Source organism: Lasiosphaeria miniovina, assembly GCF_030549165.1.
Source record: "Lasiosphaeria miniovina strain SMH2392-1A chromosome Unknown B0T26scaffold_1, whole genome shotgun sequence".
Classification (NCBI taxonomy): domain Eukaryota; kingdom Fungi; phylum Ascomycota; class Sordariomycetes; order Sordariales; family Lasiosphaeriaceae; genus Lasiosphaeria; species Lasiosphaeria miniovina.
Window position 1 is genome coordinate 3,071,444 of NW_026848220.1, and position 20,833 is coordinate 3,092,276.

A 20,833-nucleotide genomic window follows, 5' to 3' on the forward strand; every position below is an offset into this window, starting at 1 on the left:
TGGCGGCGGCGGCGACATCGACATCGACGGGGCCGCCGTCCAGGTCATTGCTCCCCCCCGATACTTCCGCGGCCGATGAAGACGACGGGTACGACTCGTAGTCCGAGTCGGCCGGCATGCTTGTTGTGGTTATCAGCAGCGGGGTCCGCTCCGACTTGCCCGCCCGCGACTCGACCGTCTCGGCGCCGGGGCCGTCGCGGCGCGTCATAGCTGCCGCCGGCTGGGGTAGCCTGTGGGTGGTGACGTTTCTATCGCTCGACTCGGCGCCAATCGGTTTCGTTGGTTGCGTATCCGTGAGAAATGCTCCCGAAACAGGGTTGCCGTGAGCTGACGCGCAACTCGAACCCAGCAGACAAGACCTTACTGCGGATGACACAAAGAGACAAAGACAGGGGTTGTTTGCTGGGCGAATGCTGCAATGCTTATGCTATGCGCGTAGTGTCTGTATGTACCATTTCCACGCCTATACAGTGATTGGGAAACGAAGTGCACGCCCGGCGGACCAACCTAACCAGCGCAGCCGCAATGGATTGTGAACAAAACCTGGGACGTATTTGTAGATGGATATCCGTGGACTGGTAAGGAAGGGACCCCAACTGGCAGCCTGGCAGCCTGGCAGGAGTCCGAGTAGGGAAGAGGGATTGCGGCTCAGGGCAGGGCAGGGCACGGCACAGGGAGGCGGGCGGGCGGCGGTTGGCGGTCCGTGTTTCAAGTGTCAGGTCGCGATCCTTCCAGGGCTTAAATCAACGACGGGCCTTCTCTGAATCCCTTTTCTTGGATGTAGGGAATTCTAGAGGATTTGCGCGTGCGTTGCGTCTTTCCGAACACGCGGCCCGCCTGCCGCTATCACCTAGGTCGCCTCCGTTCCCGCACTCGGCGCCAAGCTTTTCGGCTCGGAAGCGGCGTCACCACCTAATCTTGCTTTTTGAAGACTCCCCACTGTATTCTGTAAATTTGTATACTCTCCACCTTGGCACCTCCTGTGGCGGCTCTCAATCACCGTCCCGACTTCGGCAGGGCATGACGAGACCAACATGACGAGCTACGTGACAAACGTGTCCGAACTATAGAATTGCAGTTGGAATCCAGACTCCCCAGTGCTATGGTGGGTGTATGTACAGGTTGCATTCTTGTGTCTGTACTGCACACGTGCACGGGATGCGCGTCCTGCTGCGCGTACATAGAGTTCCTGCATTCCCGCTCTCCAGGTGGTTGCGTCCCCAGCGTACCAGCGAACAGTGCGACCAGCCCGGAGTTTGAGATTGTGGTGGTCTGTCGCACGCACGCACGCACGCACGCACGCACGCACGTTACTCGCCCAACCATCTGGTGAGAGGGAAATTGGGCTGGCTTATTCCTGGATATTGTCCAATGCTGGCTTGGGTAGGGTATCTAGATAGTCCATAATGAGAAGATAGCACGCTAATTGCATTTAGCAGGCATCTGTGGATTATTCTAGAATATTTAGGGGCTCCATATATGGGTGAAATCCGTATTCCTGGTGAGGAAAACAGTTAGCCTCTCGCAGGAGAGTTGTTGGGAGAGACAGAACCCTCGCAAAGATACCAACAGCGCAGGCCCGGGACAGGAAGAGATAATCCGTGTGAAATGAAGGAAAAGGGGCATTGGATGCTGTTCCCGTCAAATAAAAGAATGGAGCAACCAAACCCGGGCAAACGCCTCCTCCAGCGCTTCCACTCACAAACGGCCAGCTCATCGCACAGCAACCCAGGGGAGCACGATGCGCTGGCGAGCGGCGAGCGCGCGGGCTCTCACCGCTGTGAAAGCACGGAAAAGTGGGCCCCTCACAGCGGTGCCGTGGAAAGGTATCCATGGATATGTAAAAGTTGAGCATTATCGGCCATGTTTCAGGTGATATGCGCATTTTTACTCTGCCATCTTTTTAAGAGGCAAATATTAAACCTGACAAGAGATGACCCAAGGCGTATCAAAGGTTCTCTCGACCGAGCCCCTCGTAAGTCTGTCCCGCCCTCTCACGGCCCAAGCCTCGAGTGAGCCGCATAAAAAGAAGAAATAAATAAGGCAGCATAACCAACCCTGGCGAACAGCTCGAAAGCGAGGCGGTGTGGACAGCTCTGGTCAAGTAAATCCATCCCAAACCCTTCCCCCGGGATATCCAACCGGGCGACATCTGACAGCCAGCCAGAACAACATACAAAGACCCCACGGGCACCACGCGGACATGGGAGTACGCTGAACGACGAACGAGGCCCCTGGGCAGTGAAATCGACGGCGTAGGCATTGTTGCGATACTAGAAAAGGAGTCGGGTATAGCAATTTCCCGTTGGTCCTCTGGACAAACCCATAAAACCCACGCCAACCGTGTTGACGATGCAGGGCCCGAAATCGTGCTGCAAAAGCAGTACCGCCCGCCGATTGACAGGGTCGTCATCGAAATGCCGGCCGGGCTGGTCGACGAGGGCGAGACGGCCGAGGAGGCGGCCATCCGGGAGCTGAAGGAGGAAACGGGCTACGTGGGACACATCCTCGAGACGTCGCCCATCATGTGGAACGGCAAGCTTCGCCATATCCTTGCTTTTTTTTTCCCCCGTATGTGCGTCGTCTGGTTTGCGTTATTTCTGACACTTTATTATCCTGCGCGCCCTTGCCGCCTCAGACCCCGGCTTCTGCAACACCAATCTGAAGATGGTCCACGTGGGTGTCGACATGAGGCTGCCTGCGAACCAGAACCCAAAGCCCGAGCTCGAAGAGAACGAGTTCATCGAGGTGTTCCACGTCCGGCTAGCCGACCTCTGGGAGACGTGCATCAAGATGGATAATCTGGGGTACGCCATAGACGCGCGCATAGCGAACATCGCCGAGGGCATCGAAATAGCCAAAAAGTTTAAACTCTAGACCGTCCGAGGAGTGAGAAAAACACCATCCTAGAGGAGTATAGAAAGACAGTAACGGGATAGAGGTGGAAACAAAACAACGGGTAGACGTCCAAGCCGGTTAGAGGGCGTAGAAGAATACTAGACCTTTCCTTCTCTGTGCAAGCCTTCCCACAGGGCCAACGCAGAAAGACTCTTTGCATCTCTGGCGCATTCCCTCCACAGACTCTGCATCTTGACAAGCTTGAGAGTGATCTTCTCGCCCTCGTCACGCAGGCCCGTCAGGCGGCCCGTCCACTCGCTCAGCTGCTCCCTCGGCACGCGACGCTGGTGCAGGAAGATGGGAATGTACTCATCACAAGCGCCGGGCGACGGGTACACAGCGCGGGGGAGGTTGCCATCCTGCGTCTTGGTCTCGGCCGCCCCCGCCCCATCGTCAGACGGCAGCGCTGCCAGCTCGCTGAGGTTCGTCAGCTCGGAGGCGGCGATCTCGAGCCCGAGCTCCTCGTACATCTCTTTCGCGGCGGTGCCGGCAAAGCTGCCGGCCTCGTCCACCATGCCGGCGGGGATCTCGACGAAGCCGAGACTGCCGGCGGCCACGCGCGGCTGAACGGTGAGGAGCACGTAGCGCTCGTCGGAGCCGGCGGGCGCGTCGTCGGGCACCAGGACCACCAGCATGGCCACGCTGGGCCCGCGCAAGAACACGGCGCCCGACAGCTTCTCGCCCGCGCCGTTGGAGACGTCCGACGTCAGCTTCAGGAAGCCGACGCGCTGCCCGAACAGGTCAAACGCTTGCACCGTGACAGAGCGGAGAAAGTACGGGTCCGAGTGGAACGGGTGCGAAGGGGTGTTTGTCTGCAGGGCCAGCGAGTTCTTGAGCGTCGAGATCCACGACTGTGGGCTCTGTCATTAGCTCGAGGCACATAGAAGTTACTTGGTTACTGCTATATGGCACATCTCGGGCTGCTGCGTGTACAGCCGTATCCACCATATAGGCAGGCACTTGTGCTGAGACATTTGACATACGGCAAAAGGGTAAAAGTTTAGGACTTGCTCTTGCGAGAGTCGGTCGGGGAGCGTGACGGGGACATCAAAGTCCGGGTGGTGGAAGGTCGACATGGCAGCAGTTCTAGAGCCTACGCGTTGTATGGCGAGACCGCGGGGGCACCAGCTAAGGACAGAAGCCTGCGGGATGCACGTGGGCCAGCGGCGGACGATGGCTGATCTGCTCTGGTACAGCGCCGCCAGGGTGATTGGCATGATAATAAATAGACAAATTCGTGTCAAGAGGCCTCTCACCATCCCGAGGCTGAGCCTCTCCGAGTGCGCATCTCGTGGGCGTTCGGGATTAGGTTGTTGGAGGGCTGCACTGTAAGGCCCCACTGTGAGGGGAAATTAGGGGCGGCAGGCTACAAGGCACGCTTCAGGGCTGCCAAGCTGGAATAGATCCGTGCCTCCTTCCCCTAGGCCGCTAAAAGGCGGACCCTTCCATGCCGAGAGCCGAATGTTCCAGGAGTGTCCCCCGGCCCCACAGTTGACATCACAGACGTCACATGACGAGGGTTGAATAAGACGACAGGAACCTAATTGCGTCATGATCGATCGATCAGAATAGCTCAAGTGCCGAATACAAATATTGGGCTCTCCTCTCCTCTTGGTCTTCCGTAAACCACCTGTCGCACAAAAAGTTCTAACATCGACACGACACCCTCAAAACATTCGCCGTGAGAAAACACGCCAAAAAACAACCCCCTCTCATCATCAAGTCATCAGCACATGGAACAAAGACGCCTCGCAACGGAGACGGATCATCCGACAACTCCATCGAATCCGGCCACAACATCATCCACGGTGCCGGCGAGGAGCCAGTAAGTCTGACTTATGCCACCAGAATTGTCGTGGAAAGAAGTTGACTGACAAAGCGCCCCCAAAGTCGACTCGAGACAGCCGAGCAGACAAGACAGCCCCGGTGCCCAAGGTCGAGAAGGGCGCTGGTCTCGAGGGCATGAACGCCAGCGGCGGACAGAGCCAAGGGCTCGCCCAGGGTCCAGACAGGGGCCAGGGTGGCCGGTCCAGCACCAACTGATTTCTATTACATGCTGGACTTATGAGCGGCCGTGCGAATTCCCAGAATTGCTCAGGTAGACTCCATGCTCTGCGAAACTCGCCACGTTTAGTGGCAGGTACATAGGCATCAGGGTCATTGATTTAAACGCCAATTGAGACGTTGAATTGTGCTCTGGAAGAGTCGGATGTTTCAAGACAATCAAATGTGAAGAAAAGAACTCGCGTACAGCTTGAAAGCGGCACGGACAACTATTGTTCCATCTCGCCACCGAATGTTTGCACTACAATTCTACCATAGTAGTGCCCACAGATGATCGACATGGCCAGAGAGAATAAGGGTGTTGCTCTTGCTCTTTCTACCCTCTGAAGAGTCTACTCCACAGTATTCGTCACAGCTATAGGTGGTTAGCCAGGCCAGTTTAGGTAGATCACAAGTCTATTTAGTCCTGGCCTAGTGCCTAGTTAGTTCACTTGGGAGAGTGCAATAATTAGACACGTCCGCCCTCTGGCAGAGTGTCAGGGATTATTGAGGAAGAAACGGCATATGTTTGATTGTACGCTAATCACGCTCCCACTATCTAATTATTCGATATAATTCCTAATTAGCGACCACATGGACTACCGTATATGGTTGTAAGGCACCTACGTTCGGGTCCATCCCCGTTCTCCAATATGCGGTGCCAAATTATTGTGCGAATTTCTTGTGATAAATGCACGAACTAGGGGGGGGGGCAAATCAACGACCACGAAACGACATGTGCCGATTTTGTGGGATTTCAACAACGACGGATGAGCGCGTTTTTCACCGCATCTTGGCATGATCGCGTCGGCTGAGATAATCCGGGGCAGCTGCGCCTCACGTTCGTCGCCCCAGCGGGACGACGACCCGGCTCCGCACCACGTAGGTACTTGGGCGCTGGGTATACGTCTTGAAGATGAACGCTGACGACGATGAACACGTTTGTGCCGGCGCCCTTGGTCAAGATTCTGGGGCCATCTTCCGCCCAGTCGACGATGGCACCGGGGTATTTATATTTCGGAATCTTATATTCTTCGTCGTCTCGATGGTGTTGTTACGGGGCACTGATTATTCTTTGGCTTGCACCGCAAAGATTACCGACCCCTGGCATATCTGCGCTCTGAATGTTGCTCGGTTGGAAAGGTCGTTGTGAGACTGCCGCCAAGCTCAAAGAGCAGGATGAGCTAGCTCAGGTAGCTGAGATAATTCTCACGAAAGACACATATATAGATGATGACGCAAAACCATGAGTTTCGGGAAAGGAAAGAATATATATTATTCCAATCCGAAATAGCCCTTTGCCGCTTGCGACAGTAGCCGGTATCGACTGCGCGCAGGCATGACTTGCGTATCAAATTCTGATCAGAGCCTACTCAAAAGTGACAGGGCGGGATTGCCGTCTTTTGAAATTTCTTGGTAATCAGTAGCACTTTACCTGCCTTACTTACTATCTGCCTACCTACGTACCTTTATTTCCAGGGTTGGTTGGATAACAGCTGTGGAGACAATAGGATAGGACTGCAAGACGAAGCTGCGAATGGGACTTCCCCGACTTTCCGCGGGACATTGAATAGGGATCCCGTTGAGCAACCGGCTTTGGTAAAATCGTAAAAGGCTATTTCAAACCTAATTGTAGCAATCGCTGCTATGTGCTGCGCTGTCAACATTCCATGTGTTGGGCAAGCATAATATAAAAGTACGTGGTGAATCATCTCATGTCTATTATCTTGCGGCGAGAACAATACAAGTAGCAGCGGGCTCCGGACGTGATAATCTGGAAAGTTTCCGCCTAGATGAATAGCCGCAAAGTCATCTATTGAACGCAAAAATACTAGACTGTTCATATAGCTATCTACAACCTGGAATCTTGCACAATTGATACGATTCTCGTGGAGTAGCTTCTAGCTTCTGCTCAGTTCCCGCTGCCTATATATTTCCCTCCTCCACTCCTTTTTTTGTCTCCGAATCTCTTACCTCTCCTGAGCTCTAACTTGAAAAGAAAGCATCACTTCACACATTTAAGACTACACAAGTCTCACCACTCACAAAATATCACGCCGCCTGTTAGTTACCTCGCTTTGGTAGTCAAGAGGAAAATGGAATATCACATCTCAGCCAAGCGAACACGCCTGCGAGGAATAGCACACACCACACACACCCACACACACACACACACAAAGTGACACAATGGCTTCCACAGTACAAGTCAGAGTCTGGCAGGGCCCACCCTACTTTGTTCTCGAAAACGGTAATTACGAACCATACCATCCCTGCCTTTGCGCAACAAAACCACCAACACATGCTGACCCGCTCCGACTCTGTTCCCTGCCGGTGACAGTTATCATCCCGGCCGGTGCGGCGGTGCACGACGCCGCGAAATACCCCTTCAGCGCGTGGATGCGCCGCGGCGTCCCGCTGCCGCTGCTGCGGAGCGGCAGCCTGCACTCGCTGCACTCGCTGCCGCCCCTCACGGCGGCGTTCTACTTCCACGCAGCTATTGGCCGGTACATCGACAACTGCATCCTGTTTGTCCGCGGCGTGTACAGTGCCGAGACTGGTGTGGGGGAGATGATGGATCGGGGGGGAGAGGCAGAGGAAGACGAGGAGGAAGAGGAGGAGGAGGAGGAGGAGGAGGAGGAGGAGGAGGAGGAGGAGGAGGAGGAGGAGGAGGAGGAGGAGGAGGAGGAGGAGGAGGAGGAGGAGGGATGATGATGAAGATGAGGATGATGAGGAGTTTTACAAGATGGATAAATAGATTGGCGGTGAGGGGTGTGTCAAACGGAGCCACCAGGAAGGAGAGTGGGAGCCAGTGCCTTGCTATCCTAGGCACTGTGCATAGTGATTTAAACTCGCGTGCTCCAGTGAAATCTGACGCGACCTGCAGGGCAGCGTATAGGCACCGGTCCGAGTTCTTCTAAAATCTTGCTGACATCGCGGGCGGGCAATAATCCTAGATAAACTGTCGCTGAATACAATGGAAGTAGGTAAGCTTAGTAAGCTCACTCATCACGTATTGAACCTACAGGAAAATGTTCTTTTTTTGCATTACAATACGATGCCCGGCTCACCGCAGAGGCCACGGCACTACCTACTAGGTACCCACGGTACTATTGTACTAGTTTCACAGAAAAAAAGGATCGGGCCTCACCACTCGGATCCCAATCCCATCAGTACCCGCCTCCTCCGCGAAAATTATCTGACTTTAGGCGCCTAACTCACGTCACTACCTACCCACGCCGTGAGCCCATGGCATCCGAACACGACCTCGCAAAGACACGAGCGATGGCGTCCGAAATGCGCCACAAAGTCGTGACCGTTTAACTATTCTACTCTGAATCTCAGCGAAAGGACTTGTTCCACTCACAGTTTTCAATAGAGAACAACGGAGTGTCCGAATTCCGATATTTAACCCTGCATCCATAACAGCGCTGAATAGCCCCAAGCGGGGAGAGGGAATAGATATCTCAATCACGGAATGCAACAGAAATCTGTCTGTAGGTCTAGACCCAGCCTTGTCCTAGGATAGGAACTACTCCAATCAATGCGCCGACGCCCGAGGAGGTCGGGACAAAAAGAACGCCCAAGAGAGATGGAATGACCAAAGCAAAGGAGACCATTTAGATCCCACCAGCTGAAAATGCATGCCCCAACCTGACTCGCACTAAGGGAGTGTCCGTACGAGGTCCAGCCTCGCAATTCGACTTCCACAGGAAAAGAAATCCAAACTCTACCCTCAACCATTGTAGCCATTTAACTTTCCTTTTTAAAGTTTATAGAATTCAAATTGAAACTCTGGAGCAGAACGAAAAGACAAGAAGGAAAAGCCGAGTTCCTGCCGCTCGCATCACCACGACGTGTAACTAGTCTGGGGGCCCAGCAAGCTGCCGTCGTACATGGACGAGAGGGGGCCCCGCGCATCGTAACGACCATGGCTTGAGTAGCAATCGGACGAGATGCTATAGCTGGGAGCCCCCGAGGTTTCCAGAGCCATCAAACCGGGGTTGTATGGCGGGCTGTTCATGGCTGTAAGGGCGACTGGGTTGCTGCCGTCGGTCCCGAAGCCGTCGTGTGCTCTGAAGCTGGGAGAACCCCACGCGGAGGCGGGGTTACTGGCCCACTGGTAGTTGTGCGCATTGTCGGGAATCATCATGGTTGTCGTCCCAGCCGCGAGTTCCGGCGTCGAGCGTTTGCTGATCGAAAAGGCCCCGTCTGCACAGTACCAGGAGCAACTGTCGGCCAGCGACGTCTGTGGTTGCTCCCCAAGGTCGACGTCATTAAAGCTGCCCATTATCATAAGGCGGTCAAACATGTTTGCTGGGTCTGAATCCGTCATGTGCGAGGAAAGGAGCCTTGTGGTTATCGCTGGCCCCGTAGCAGCCGGCGAGAACGACCCCGTCGTGTTGGCAGTGGACGATAGCGAAGGCGAGGGGGATAGGGTGCTTCGGTCTTGTCTCCTCCGCTGCAAGATGCTGAATCTGTTTTTGGCCGAGAGCGAAGTCCGATTAGCAAAGTGCTTGTTGACAATCTCGGTCCAGTTCCGTCCACACTCGGCCACCTGCTCCAGCAGCCTGGCATCCTATAGACGAGTTAGCGATGCTTGCTATGGGGGAAAATATAAAGTTACCTCTTCTGGTGTCCAGGGGCTTTTGTCGATGCGGGGGTCGAGGCAGTCGTACCAGCGCTTCCAGCACTGATCCCCATTTCGCGTCCCAACGGCCTCGGCTATCTTGCTCCACCGTGCGCCGTGCACCTCAACGGCCTCTCTCAACTTTTGGTCCTCCTCCCGCGTCCACGTGCCCTTCCGAATGGTGTTGGCAATACTGTAATGCCATCGCTTGCGGCAGTCTTTGTTGTTGCGCCCAGGGAGGTAGGCGGCGACTCGGTGCCAGCTGATGGAGCCATGTTTGGGCGCCTCTGAGCACAAGATTAGTGGATCGGCGGACACCAGCAATGAGATACCGATGGGTGAGACAAAGGCGGGGCAGCAGGTTATACTCACCCTTTGCGACGGCACTAGAAAGCAGCCGGTCTTCTTCTTGTGTCCAGACTTGCCGTGTCTTCTGTGCGCTTAGCGGGAAGCCACGCGGGGTATAAGTGCCAGCGGGGGTATTTGCGGACGACATGATTTTAACGCCTGTTAGTAGCATTGAGTGAGCGGGCGAGGATGGATGGCTGTGTGGGGGTAGATATGCGGGCAAGGAGAGCCTGATGGTAAAGGGGCCCTCTGATAGGAATATTTATAACGGAGATATTATAAATCTCAAGTAGGCAAGCCGCCGCCGTGTTTGCTGGGTAGCGTCCATCATGTTGTGGTGACACGTCCAGATCCAACGGAATGACGGAGGAGAAAAAGGAGAGGCTTATGGATACTGTCTTGAAACACGAACACGGACTTGCTCCTTCTAGGATTATGTCGTACTTGCTACGTTCAGCCTTACGGGGCAATGCTGCATTAATCCATGCCGAGAATGTAAGCATGCAGTGTGGCGATCGTAGACCGATGCGTGTGCATGGACGGGGTGGGTAGCCAGGGTGACTCTGCAACCGCGGCTTTGGGAACACTAGCAGGATTGTTCACCATGGTAGCCGGTTCGCTCCCAGCGCCTAGTTTCTTGTCTGCATACAAACGAGCTTGGCTCCCATCCGGGCCAAACTGTGCTACGGATACGGTGCGACGTGACCGAAGACAGCGCAGGTCAGCCACGAAAACAATCAATCCCTAGAACCATACTGACTGGACACGCAGGCGAGCCGAGAGGCCCAGCAAGAGAAAACACGGCTAAGCCAGGCGCTAAGCAGAGAGAGAAAGATGCATTAGCTAAGAATAGGGCAAGAATGAAAAGGATGACAATGTCTTTAGTATCCGACCAGTTTCGGAATTTTCCGGCCCAAAGTGGAGATTGGTTTCAAAAGTCTGTCAAATACCTTCCCTGAGCGGCCAATTAGTCCGGGGGCATTAGTTTTGGTGCGTTTTACGCTGGCTGGCAGGTGGTCTGGCAGATGATAAAAGTAGAAGGCATGTTCAATTGAACTGGAGGGTCTGGGTGACACCTGGAGGCGGCGACGCCGGCAGTCCCCATAGGCCACCGATAAGGCGACAAGACCAAAGCCCACCCCTTTGACCGAATCGAGCCCACTTATGCGAGATTCTTCGAGTGTTTTCGTGGCTCTTTCGTGTGCTCGGTGGCAAGACGTCAACTGCCCAGGTGGGAAGTCGACCGATGCAGCTTTCAAGACACGAACCGGGCCGGGTCTGCAGCCACGGCTGAACAATGACGAACAAGCTGCTGCACTGCGCGCAGTAGCGGTGAGATTAACATAATAACACCGTAGAGCCTATCGCGGCAAGGCCTGGTGCTAAGCATTTGGTTCTGCAGTCGACTACACTGCACTGCACTGCACTGCACTGCACTGCACTGCTTTGCACTGCTTTGCACTGCTCTGCACTGCACTGCGCTAGTAGCGTGCCGCATGCCCGTCATTGTGGCTGGTGACGGCTAGTCACCTCACGGCCAAGGGCAGCTCATTCGGACAGCCAGCCCAGGGCCGGCAAGTCGCACAATGCGAGTTCCGCTCTTCCGCTGTGCCACCCAAGAAACAGGAGAAAGAAGTGCGAAAATGTGGATCCAATATGGCCAGCGAACGATATTAGCGATTGGCTGTCCCGTGGGTTCCCATCGTGGGGGCCGCGCAAGCCACCGTCGAAGGACCTGGAGGTGCTAATACACAAGTTACGGGCGGGCGAGATGAAGACGGGGGGCGAGATGAAGACGGGGGGCGAGATGAAGACGGGGGACGAGATGAAGACGGGGGTCGAGATGAAGACGGGGGGCGAGATGAAGACGGGGGGCGAGAGAAGCAGTGGGTAGCGGGTATTGCGGCATGAGGTAGTCACGAATGTGCCTTCCTCCAACTCTACCTACAGGTAGTCCCTTCCTAATTATCCCGTCCCGTCCGTCTGATGTCTAGCAAGGCGGGTGCATTGCACCCTCCGCTGCTTTGAATACTATGGCCCGCCAACCTTAACTACCGTTGGCGTGCATTCAATCAATTTCAATTCTCCCGTTGACGTGATGCGCAAAAGCCTGCTGCTCCACTCCCGGTCTGCATCAATTCATCGCTAAATCCAATGCTCCCGTCCATCCTACATAACTGCCAGGCTTTCCCCTCGTTGCCATTGGCGTCTGCATTTCCAAATCAGCGGGCTGCGCCCTGCCGCGGCGTCGCGAGTCTGCCAACCTGCGGCTTTCTCGCGACTATGACTCGTTCCCCTGTCAGTCTTGAATCGCCACCCAGGGGCACGAGGACGTGGCCAAGGTAGTGCCTTCCTCCATGCCATGGTCGGTCCGAACGCTTCTGGTGCTCCTCGAAATGCCGCTGCTGTTGGTGCCGCATTCTCAATGGGGGAGCAGGGCAGGGAGCTCACCGAGGTAGTCCCGTCATGGGACGGCCGGCGCGCTGACGTGATTCGAGCCCGAGTTTTGTCTGCCGTGTCATCTGGGGGAGCTGAAGGTGCCCGTGGGGGTGCTGAATGGTCGAGCCCAGACTCTGGCGCAGCGAGCCACGGCGTCTTCACGGCTTCGGTGCAGTTGAAACAACTTAGCGGGCGTCCTGGTAGCAAACCAGACTTGATCGAGCAGTCAGAGCGCGGCAAGTAACGAGGCGGAGAAAGCTGGTTAAGGAGTCAGATCTTAGTGATGCGGTCGTTGGGTTAGAATCATGGACTAATACGGGGGCTTACTAGCGTCCTTCGTACGAATATTCAAAGTATACGGTTCGCTTTCAATTTTCGTGTAAGACACATCAAACACGGAGGATACGAGGTAGCTTTGGTCGTTGGAAAGGTAAATATCTCATGCACTCGTGTTTCCAGCGAACCCAGAACATACTCGGTCCATTCTAATATTCCCCACAAAAATGAGCTTTCAAAGGGGGTATATCGATGGTAATAATATATGCATGAGCTCGGATTAGGACGCCTAGGCATTCCTAGCACCTGGTACGGCCGTTCTCGTACGAGGCTCGTTCATGAGCTATAAGGATTAAGATAATTCAAGTGTCTGGAGAACCTAGTTGGGAGCATAAGAGCTTGGTTGAGAGGTATCTAAACTAAAACAGCCAAATGAGCGAAGTATATGTTGCAAATCATAGCACAATAATAGCCATAACGTGTGTGATAAGCGAGATGAACAGACAAGCGAGTTGAACAATTTCCACAACCTCACCACAACTACCCTCAATTACACAACCACAACACTAGGAAATAACAATAACTGAATCGGAAACAGATGAATCAGACGATTCTGCAGCCTCCTTGCACGTACGTGCATTATGGCCAGGCTTGCCGCATACGCCACAGCATCGAATCTTCGTACGAGACCCCCCTGCACCACCACCATTTTGTCGTGTTTCCTGGACCAACTGCCCACCCACAGCCTTCTGATCCAGTAGATCCTGTGCCTCTTGTACAGTAAGTGATCTTCCAAGCCGAACACGTGTTTTCTTGGCTCTCCGTCGCTTACTAAGCCCCTCATTGGCCTTCCGAAGTGCTGAGACCTCTGTACGCAAAAGAGCCACCTCGTGCATCATAGCCATCGTACCTTTAGCTAATCGATCCACAGCAGTCAGCATTGGTGTTGGAGAGCTGCCCTGATGGTTGGAAATTCGAGTTTTGATGAACGCTGACTGTGAGGCAGCCTCTCTCGGGTTTTGTGGCGTTTGGGAGACCCAAGGTAGCGATGTAGTTGGGCTTGTAGCTGGGGGTGTTGGAGTCCGAATACGCACATCCAGCTTGGATATCACCCTCTCTGGATCGTACGGCACAAGGCCGGCTCCAGCAAACCCCCCCTGGATATTCCTTTCCGTAACCGAAGCAAAAAACGCCTCTCTAAACCCACAAAGAAACTCCAGCTTGCTAATATGTGTGATGTTCATCCGCATCAGCTGCTCAATCTGACAGCCGTACGCCTTCTTCAACGGCCCAAAGCAACCAACATCCAATGGCTGAAGTAGGTGTGAAGAGTGCGGAGGCATACAGAGTGTGATGATGTTGTGCTCCCGGCAGTAAGTCTCGAATTCTTCGGAGTGGTGGCTATCGTGGCCGTCGAGAATTAACAGTCGGTATATTCCCTTCGTACGAGATGCTGTGTGGAAATCGAAGTGCCGAATCCAATCCATGCCTTTCTCATTAGTAGTCCAGCCATTGTCGGTTGTTGCGATACGCCAGGTACCCGGAAGGTTGCACTCTTGATACCAGTTAGCAAGGTGATATTGCCCAGCTAAGATAATGAATGGTGGGATAGTCCAGCCTAGAGCATTCACTCCTTGGATGACTGTAGCCCACTCTCGATTACCAGGCTGGGCTTGCTTAGCCCTACCACGGCCATCAGAGGTAGTAACTACCATAGCGGGGATGATAATGCCCATCATAAAGCCGGTCTCGTCGAAATTGTACAAATCTTCGTCAAGGATACCGTACTTGGCCTTCGTGTTGTGCACAAGCGCAAACCACTCGCGAATAACTTTTGGATCTTCGCATTTGGCCCTCTGGTAGTCGTATTTACGCGTAAAACGCGTCCGAAGTTCTGGCTGGCGCTTGACGAAGTTGTGAGCCCAGCGTGTACCGACAGAGGGCGCGTCGCGTTCGCGTAGCAATCGATTGGCCATATCTTCTACGTACGAAAGCCGGGGATGAAATGCGCGCGCACATAGCTCAATGATGTACTGAACAATCGTTTTCTCTTCCAAATCCGTAAGCTTACGCGAATTGGCTGGAGTATCACGTCGTGCAGGTTTGCCGTCGCGTCGGTTGCGTATAGTATTTACCGTGACTTGATATGTTGTTGCTGCAGCTCGAATACTGAGTTTTGGGTCGTTTTGAATAGCCCTGAGGGCCAAATTCACCCTAGCTTCGTATGAAGGAAGAGACATTTGAGTTTGTTGAGGAATTTGGTGTTTTGTAGAGAGGAGGCGCGTCGCGTCAAAAGTGTTCAACTCGCTTGTCTGTTCATCTCGCTTATCACACACGTTATATCCATGCAATAATGACGAGAAAGAAGTACCATGTCCCGACTAGAGCCCTTGCACGAATCAATTAAGACCTAGCCATAATATCCCGAGGTGTCTGATATCGACTCGGCAAAAATGAACTTGGAAGTGCGGTGCATTATAATTTATAACTTTTGGCTAATCTCCAACATCAGTTAGCACTAGTTCGGGAATGATTTCTATCTCAGTCAAGTTCTACTTGAATTCCTTAATAACTATCATGTTATTTCCAGCGAAAGACTTCACCCCAAGTAGAAAGTTATGGAAAGCAAGAACACCTAAGAACCATCACACTTTATCTACTTGGTTTCAGAGACTGGCTTCATCTTGTTGTTCCAGTACCTCGACTCACAAATGTACTAGTAACGGGGAACTTGGAAGCTTCGAAGTGCACGATCATCTGAGAAGGGGAATTACCGGGAGTCAATCGTTGCTTATTAGTACACTTGAATACAACATGCTTGATAATACATGAAGGGAACCCAAACTACCTTAGTATAACCGAGCCATAACAACAATTGAACGACTATTTAATGGCCAACCGAAGAGTTTTCGTGCAACACTAAGATAGACTGGCATGGGCCAAAGAATCCTAATTACTTAAATCAACGAGCAGAAACTATTTCGGCCACATTCCCAAATTGAAGCCTCCAACTGTGAATAGTAATTAGACACTCGCCGTGTTATCCGCTTCGAATTTAGGCCCTCCTTTCTTCACGCAGCCATGATGACTGATGACTTGACGCGTCCAAGGTACCACTGGTAGTGCTCTAGCTCAACGTGAGCTCGTCGGGGAGCCCGATTGGTTGCATGCTGCGCAGCCGACCGACGTCTGCTCCTCTCAGAGACATGCCATGACCGATCAATGATTCAAACACGTCCAACGATAGGTTGAACTTTCTCATGACTAACCCCCTCCCTCATCTGAAGCGCCGACAAGCGCCTGGAAAATCAAAGAATAATCACGGAACTATTGAGACATTTCACTCCACGTTGAAATGGCAAAGAGGACCTCGTTTGGGCATTTTGAAATGCAGCGACCGATGCAGCCACCTCAAACAGCGGCAACAGCATCATCACCACTGCCATCGGCCGCATCCGAACCCAAACTACCAGCCACCACCAATCCTGGCCCCGGACAGTTTGCGACATTCCTATCATCTCAGTACCCCGGCAGCCGGTACGAGACGGAGCCGCTGAGCGGCGGGCTGGTGAACATCACGGCGCGCGCGCGTCTTTGCGAGCCGAGCAGCAGTAGCAATAATGCCTCGCTCGAGGATGGGGAGCAGCAGCAGCCGCCAGCAAGTCTCGTCATGAAATATGCGCCGCCGTTCATTGCGGCCGTCGGCGCGTCGGCGCCCTTCTCGCAGGGCAGGCAGGCAAGTAATTACCTCATTGCATATTGCCTCTCTATCTGATTAATCGGCGTTGTCTGTCACAAAGTCGATACGGTTCTGTTAAAGGTCGTGTGTGTTGTGTGTTCCCCTCTCCGGCTATAATACTTCAATACCAATACAATAATACCTCATGCTGGCGATCAACCAGGAAGGAGACATTACCCTTGGTCACCCAGACTACAAACCATAGCCCATGAACCCCTTGCTAACACAACGAGCGCGACAAAGAACAAAAGACAGTCGAAGCCACGACGCTGAGGCTCTTCAGCCCCGACGGCCCGCTGGCGGTACTCAACGCAAGAGGGGGAGAAGGCGTCACAGTCCCGCGGCTCGTGGCGCACGACACGGCGCGCTGGGTGCTGGCGATGGAAGACCTCGGCGCGCAGCTGGCGACGTTGTGGGATGTGTTTTTCTTCTCGCGGACTAATAGTAGTAGTGGTAGCGTGTTCGCCGAGGGCGCGGAGTTCTGCGCCGAGATGGGCCGGCGGCTGGGCGCGTTCATGGCTGCCGTGCACAGCCCCGCGAGCCTCGGTGCCGTGTTGTCGTCGTTATCATCGTCACGGGGTAAATCCGGCGGTGGAGATGGCACGGCGGAGACAGCCGCAGCAGCAGCAGCCGACGCAGCAGCGATTGTGTACAGCGCAGCGGTAGCACCTGTGCTAGCGCGGCTGCAGGAGCAGGGCGGGCTCTCTCCGACGACAGCATCACGACTATTCGAGCGAGTACACAACGACGCGGTTCGGACACAGCCGTACGCCGGCGAGGCGTGCCTGGCCATGGGCGACTTCCACCCGGGGTCGGTGCTCGTGTCGCGGCCACTAACAACAAACCCGGCTGCCGATTCTGCTGCTGCTGTGCCGGTGATAGTGGCGGCGATCGACTGGGAATTTGCTGTGGGGGGCGACGGGGGGCGGGGCGTGAACGGGGACATGGCGCAGTTCCTGGCGTCGCTGTTCGCGTTGTTGGTATCGCTGCGGTCGCGGTGGGCGGGCGACGGCAGCGGCGTGCGGCAGCTGCGCGAAGCGGTCGTGGCGTTTGTGCGGCAGCTGTGCCGGACGTACGCGGCGCGCTCGGCTGTCGTTGGCAGGGTGGCGGCGGCAGTACTCGAAAGGCGAGCAGGAGAGGGCCAGAGCGGGTGCCTCGCTGTCGCCGAGGACGGTGCCATGGCCATCTTCCGGTCGGCGCTGATCTTATTTGGTAGAGAGACGGTCAACCAGGCTGTCGACCTCCAATGGGACATCAGCAACGGGCCCAGCGAGTCGTTGGTGGCTGAGATGGTGGCGGCCGGAGCGTGGTATTTGGAGCGAGCGGGAGACAGCGTCGAGGAGATGCTCCAAGACGAGAACTGGGACAAGCTGATGCACGAAGACATGGGATTTATGCTGCAGCTCTTTGGGATAGAGACCTGAACAAGCATTCGTATTAGCGACCCCTGAAGTCCGCGGGAAGATGAATACGCTACGGCCTAAAGTAGTCGGGACATGGTTTTAAGAATGGCAATTAACTATGTATTATATGCGAGTAATATGTATCAGTGAGATCATGGATCGTGTACCTATATAGGCCGGGGTATCTAGTGTTGTTTTCTATCATGTGGAGGCGTAAGAAATCGAGCGAGCGTGGATGGCATGGTTGGTGGCAGGAAAGCATGTCACCGTAATATGGCAAAACACCAGTCCGTCGTCGCCTCGTGCCCGGTCTTCAAGGCCGTCTTCATCCAGCAACGATGCGCATCGCCGACGTCTCCGGCGATGAACCCCCATCCGCAGCCTGTGCATTTGTCCAGCGTTGCACACCGATCCATGCACTGGGCCATATTTGTTGTGGTAACGTTGAGAATATCTGTCGCGCCCGAGCCGCTATAGTCGACGCCACAGAGGCGCAAGAACGACTTAGTCGAGCCCGGGACCTGATATATGGTGTTATTCGCGGCAGGGCAATCCGAGACAATAGCTGGTTTCGAGGTTGCCGGGACGGCCGTCGATGTTGCTTGCATCTGGGAAAGAGATGAAGTGGAGCTTTTGGAGCTTGTGGTTTCGGTGGTTTCTGTTGTTGTGGAGGTAGATGAAGAAGGATCCGGGGTTGCTGCTGTCAATGCAGAGCCGGGGCGTATTGTCGTTGGGGAAGGCGAGAAACTAGCAGGCGCGTGTCAGCAGCGAAAACAAGAGGCACAATTACAAGCGCACATGCGCATACTCAGGTTTGGACGGACCTTGACATGGCCAAAGACTCGTCGTTGGCGCGCTTTTTCGAGAGTCCAACGCCGACGCCGACTCCCACGGCTATGCCAATCAGGAGGAGGGCAGCCAGTGCAGCCAGCATCCAAAGCATCTTCTTGCTCAACCGTGAAGAGCTTCCGTCGCTGCCAGCCGAGCTCCAATTGCTGTCGTGGACAGCATTGCCAAAGATTGGGTAACTGCGCCCATTGTCTCCTTCGGCATCGCGGACGCCGGCAACTCCAGCGCCCACTCCTGCGGCCGCGCCATGGCCCAGCGGCTCCTTCTCTCTGCCGTCGAATTCAGGTGGCGTCGGAGTGCCCTCGCGGTAAAAGGTGTACTGCGCTAGGTTTGCATCGTTGTTTGCGACGTTGTTGGTGTCAATTGTATCATTGTCGCGGTCGTCTGCCCAATATACCTCGGGCACAGCTTCAGCATCGCCGAGTTTTCTGTGCGGGTTCGCGGCTGCTGGGCTGTAGATGGCGAGTCCGGAGTCGGCATCGGCGTTGGCGTCGGGGGCTTGCTCGGCGAAGCGGACGCGCTGGTGCGGACCACCCACAGCCAGTGGATTGGTTTGCGGAGGGTCGCCCATCGGACTGAGCTGTCGGGCGGCTCTCTCAGCAATGCGGTTCGGCTAATAGAGCTGGCCCATCTCTCGGCCGGTCTGGTTCTCTAGGGAATCCCCGTCAGGTGCGTGCCGTCCGTCCCACTCGTTCGTGTCAAAGCGTTGATTCAATAGCCAAGCTCCAATTGCTAAGAAGCCGAGTGTTGTCGCGAGGAGAAGCTGTCAGTCGATTGCGCCGGAGCGCATTGCACTGGGTGGGAAAAGGGAGAATAGAAGAAAGAGGCAACGAGAGAGAGGGGACAAGCGAGGAGTGGAGGTGTCAATAATCAATATTGAACAACCCCTGCTGGTTCGTCTTCCTACTTTGTACACTACATAGTAGATTCTGTAGTCGGAAAGATGGCAGTCTCGGCGAATACGACTTCCTGATCGAGACTCGTGAAGGCCCCCAGTCGCCAGTTCCTGCCTGGGAGCCAGGGAGACTGGGTGTGGCGTTGGCGAAGCCTCATATCCAACCCTCGCAACCCTGGCAGCAAAATGCGCCGCTAAGGACTGCCCGCTCCTGCCCGCCTCTTGCGCCTTTCCAGAACGAATCGCCAACCCCGGTCGCCGTAATCTCGTCAAATTGCCCGCCCAGAGTCACAACACCGCCGCTTGCACCACCACCGCGATCCGCGTCGTTGCGCGCTTTGGCCCCCCCTTTTGGAGCACGATACGACGTTGAATGAGCAGCGTCCCCAGCGGGCGGGGCCAAAGTGGTGCTCACGTGGGGCTCTCGGGCTCGGGCTCTCGGGCTCTTTGATACCCACCTACCTTCCCGTCATGTTGGCAGTGGTTTCCCCAACGTCCAAGCTTGAAGCTTGATGATGTCGTTATCTCGTTCGCGAATCAAGGAAATGGAAAAAAGGAAAGACGGACAAAATCGCAACCAACTAACCCGCCCATCCTGACCGTCGAACGGCCCGGCTGTGTCAGACATGAGAGATCCCACCGAGATCCTCCGTTGGTCAGCTCTCGGCGGCGTCGCAGCGGCGTGTTGCGGCGTGGATTGTCGGCAACTGAGAGTTCCCTCCAAGTCTAGTGTAAGCTAAGACTAAGAGAAGCCTTTCCTTCGCGTCCGTCGTCTGCCCCCGCATCGTTCAGTTCGAGAAGCACAACCACGCCGCCTGTACCAACTCCGCTCTGCACGGTGCCGCCGTCACCACCGCCGCCGCGTTTGACATGGACTGGCGCTCCATTTTTGCCAGATCCTCGTTCCTTCCGCAGCGCTTCCTCTGATGGCAAACACTGCTCTCTTGCCGGGTGCCTTTTTACGATACGCTGGCCGTGAGTACCTAGGTGAGGTACCTTGCGGATACGATTACAACAAGCGCGGATAGACACGGAAAGACGCGTTCTCACGTTGGATGGCTTGTTCCACGGCGCAGACGAGGTGAGGTGAGGTGGGCACCGCATCTCGGGGTTGCAAACCTAGGTTACCTTACCTAGTCGGCTGGTCCTGCCATCGTCCATCACCGGAGGTTCGCACGACTGCCGGCGCTGCTGCTGCGAACATGTGCCACAGACGTGCACGTCATGCCGCAATCCCTCTAGGCCCGTCTCCAATCATTATCCTGTGTTGGATCCTTCTTGTTTTGCCTAGCTCAGGAACGCGCGCGCACATACAT

The 20,833-nt window shown here is 54.8% G+C and overlaps 8 protein-coding genes across 8 annotated transcripts; 5 read left to right on the forward strand and 3 right to left on the reverse strand.

The window, feature by feature from the left end:
- The first annotated feature begins 1,656 nt into the window (after positions 1 to 1,656).
- Positions 1,657 to 2,937, forward strand: B0T26DRAFT_37786 (NUDIX hydrolase domain-like protein). Its single transcript, XM_060434693.1, has 5 exons — positions 1,657 to 1,975; positions 2,070 to 2,104; positions 2,168 to 2,289; positions 2,359 to 2,535; positions 2,639 to 2,937. Exons 1-5 carry the CDS (start codon positions 1,934 to 1,936, stop codon positions 2,875 to 2,877), a joined length of 615 nt encoding a protein of 204 aa, XP_060302691.1. The 5' UTR covers positions 1,657 to 1,933; the 3' UTR covers positions 2,878 to 2,937.
- Positions 2,938 to 2,996: 59 nt separating this feature from the next.
- Positions 2,997 to 3,974, reverse strand: B0T26DRAFT_634233 (uncharacterized protein; the record flags this gene model as incomplete). Its single annotated transcript, XM_060436609.1, has 2 exons — positions 2,997 to 3,749; positions 3,882 to 3,974. 2 exons carry the CDS (start codon positions 3,972 to 3,974, stop codon positions 2,997 to 2,999), a joined length of 846 nt encoding a protein of 281 aa, XP_060302692.1.
- A 671-nt stretch (positions 3,975 to 4,645) lies between these two features.
- On the forward strand, positions 4,646 to 4,920 carry B0T26DRAFT_613579 (uncharacterized protein; the record flags this gene model as incomplete). Its single annotated transcript, XM_060435938.1, has 2 exons — positions 4,646 to 4,723; positions 4,789 to 4,920. Coding segments are annotated over 2 exons (210 nt in total), but the record flags the coding sequence as incomplete, so codon positions are not given.
- A 2,208-nt stretch (positions 4,921 to 7,128) lies between these two features.
- On the forward strand, positions 7,129 to 7,650 carry B0T26DRAFT_745814 (uncharacterized protein; the record flags this gene model as incomplete). The annotated part of the gene is made up of 2 exons (XM_060444618.1): positions 7,129 to 7,189; positions 7,280 to 7,650. 2 exons carry the CDS (start codon positions 7,129 to 7,131, stop codon positions 7,648 to 7,650), a joined length of 432 nt encoding a protein of 143 aa, XP_060302694.1.
- Positions 7,651 to 8,573: 923 nt separating this feature from the next.
- B0T26DRAFT_37839 (uncharacterized protein) lies at positions 8,574 to 10,269 on the reverse strand. Its single transcript, XM_060434694.1, has 3 exons — positions 9,941 to 10,269; positions 9,566 to 9,855; positions 8,574 to 9,517 (listed from the first exon to the last, which is right to left on the reverse strand). Exons 1-3 carry the CDS (start codon positions 10,086 to 10,088, stop codon positions 8,786 to 8,788), a joined length of 1,170 nt encoding a protein of 389 aa, XP_060302695.1. The 5' UTR covers positions 10,089 to 10,269; the 3' UTR covers positions 8,574 to 8,785.
- Positions 10,270 to 15,693: 5,424 nt separating this feature from the next.
- On the forward strand, positions 15,694 to 16,498 carry B0T26DRAFT_37959 (uncharacterized protein). Its single transcript, XM_060434698.1, has one exon. It carries the CDS (start codon positions 15,987 to 15,989, stop codon positions 16,404 to 16,406), a length of 420 nt encoding a protein of 139 aa, XP_060302696.1. The 5' UTR covers positions 15,694 to 15,986; the 3' UTR covers positions 16,407 to 16,498.
- Positions 16,499 to 17,380: 882 nt separating this feature from the next.
- Positions 17,381 to 17,833, forward strand: B0T26DRAFT_685837 (uncharacterized protein). The gene has a single exon (XM_060440887.1). The coding sequence runs from the start codon at positions 17,549 to 17,551 to the stop codon at positions 17,792 to 17,794; it is 246 nt and encodes an 81-aa protein (XP_060302697.1). The 5' UTR covers positions 17,381 to 17,548; the 3' UTR covers positions 17,795 to 17,833.
- Positions 17,834 to 19,028, reverse strand: B0T26DRAFT_818327 (uncharacterized protein). Its single transcript, XM_060447391.1, has 3 exons — positions 18,834 to 19,028; positions 18,564 to 18,723; positions 17,834 to 18,338 (listed from the first exon to the last, which is right to left on the reverse strand). The coding sequence occupies exons 2-3, from the start codon at positions 18,577 to 18,579 to the stop codon at positions 18,037 to 18,039; spliced, it is 318 nt and encodes a 105-aa protein (XP_060302698.1). The 5' UTR covers positions 18,580 to 18,723; positions 18,834 to 19,028; the 3' UTR covers positions 17,834 to 18,036.
- Positions 19,029 to 20,833: the final 1,805 nt, after the last annotated feature.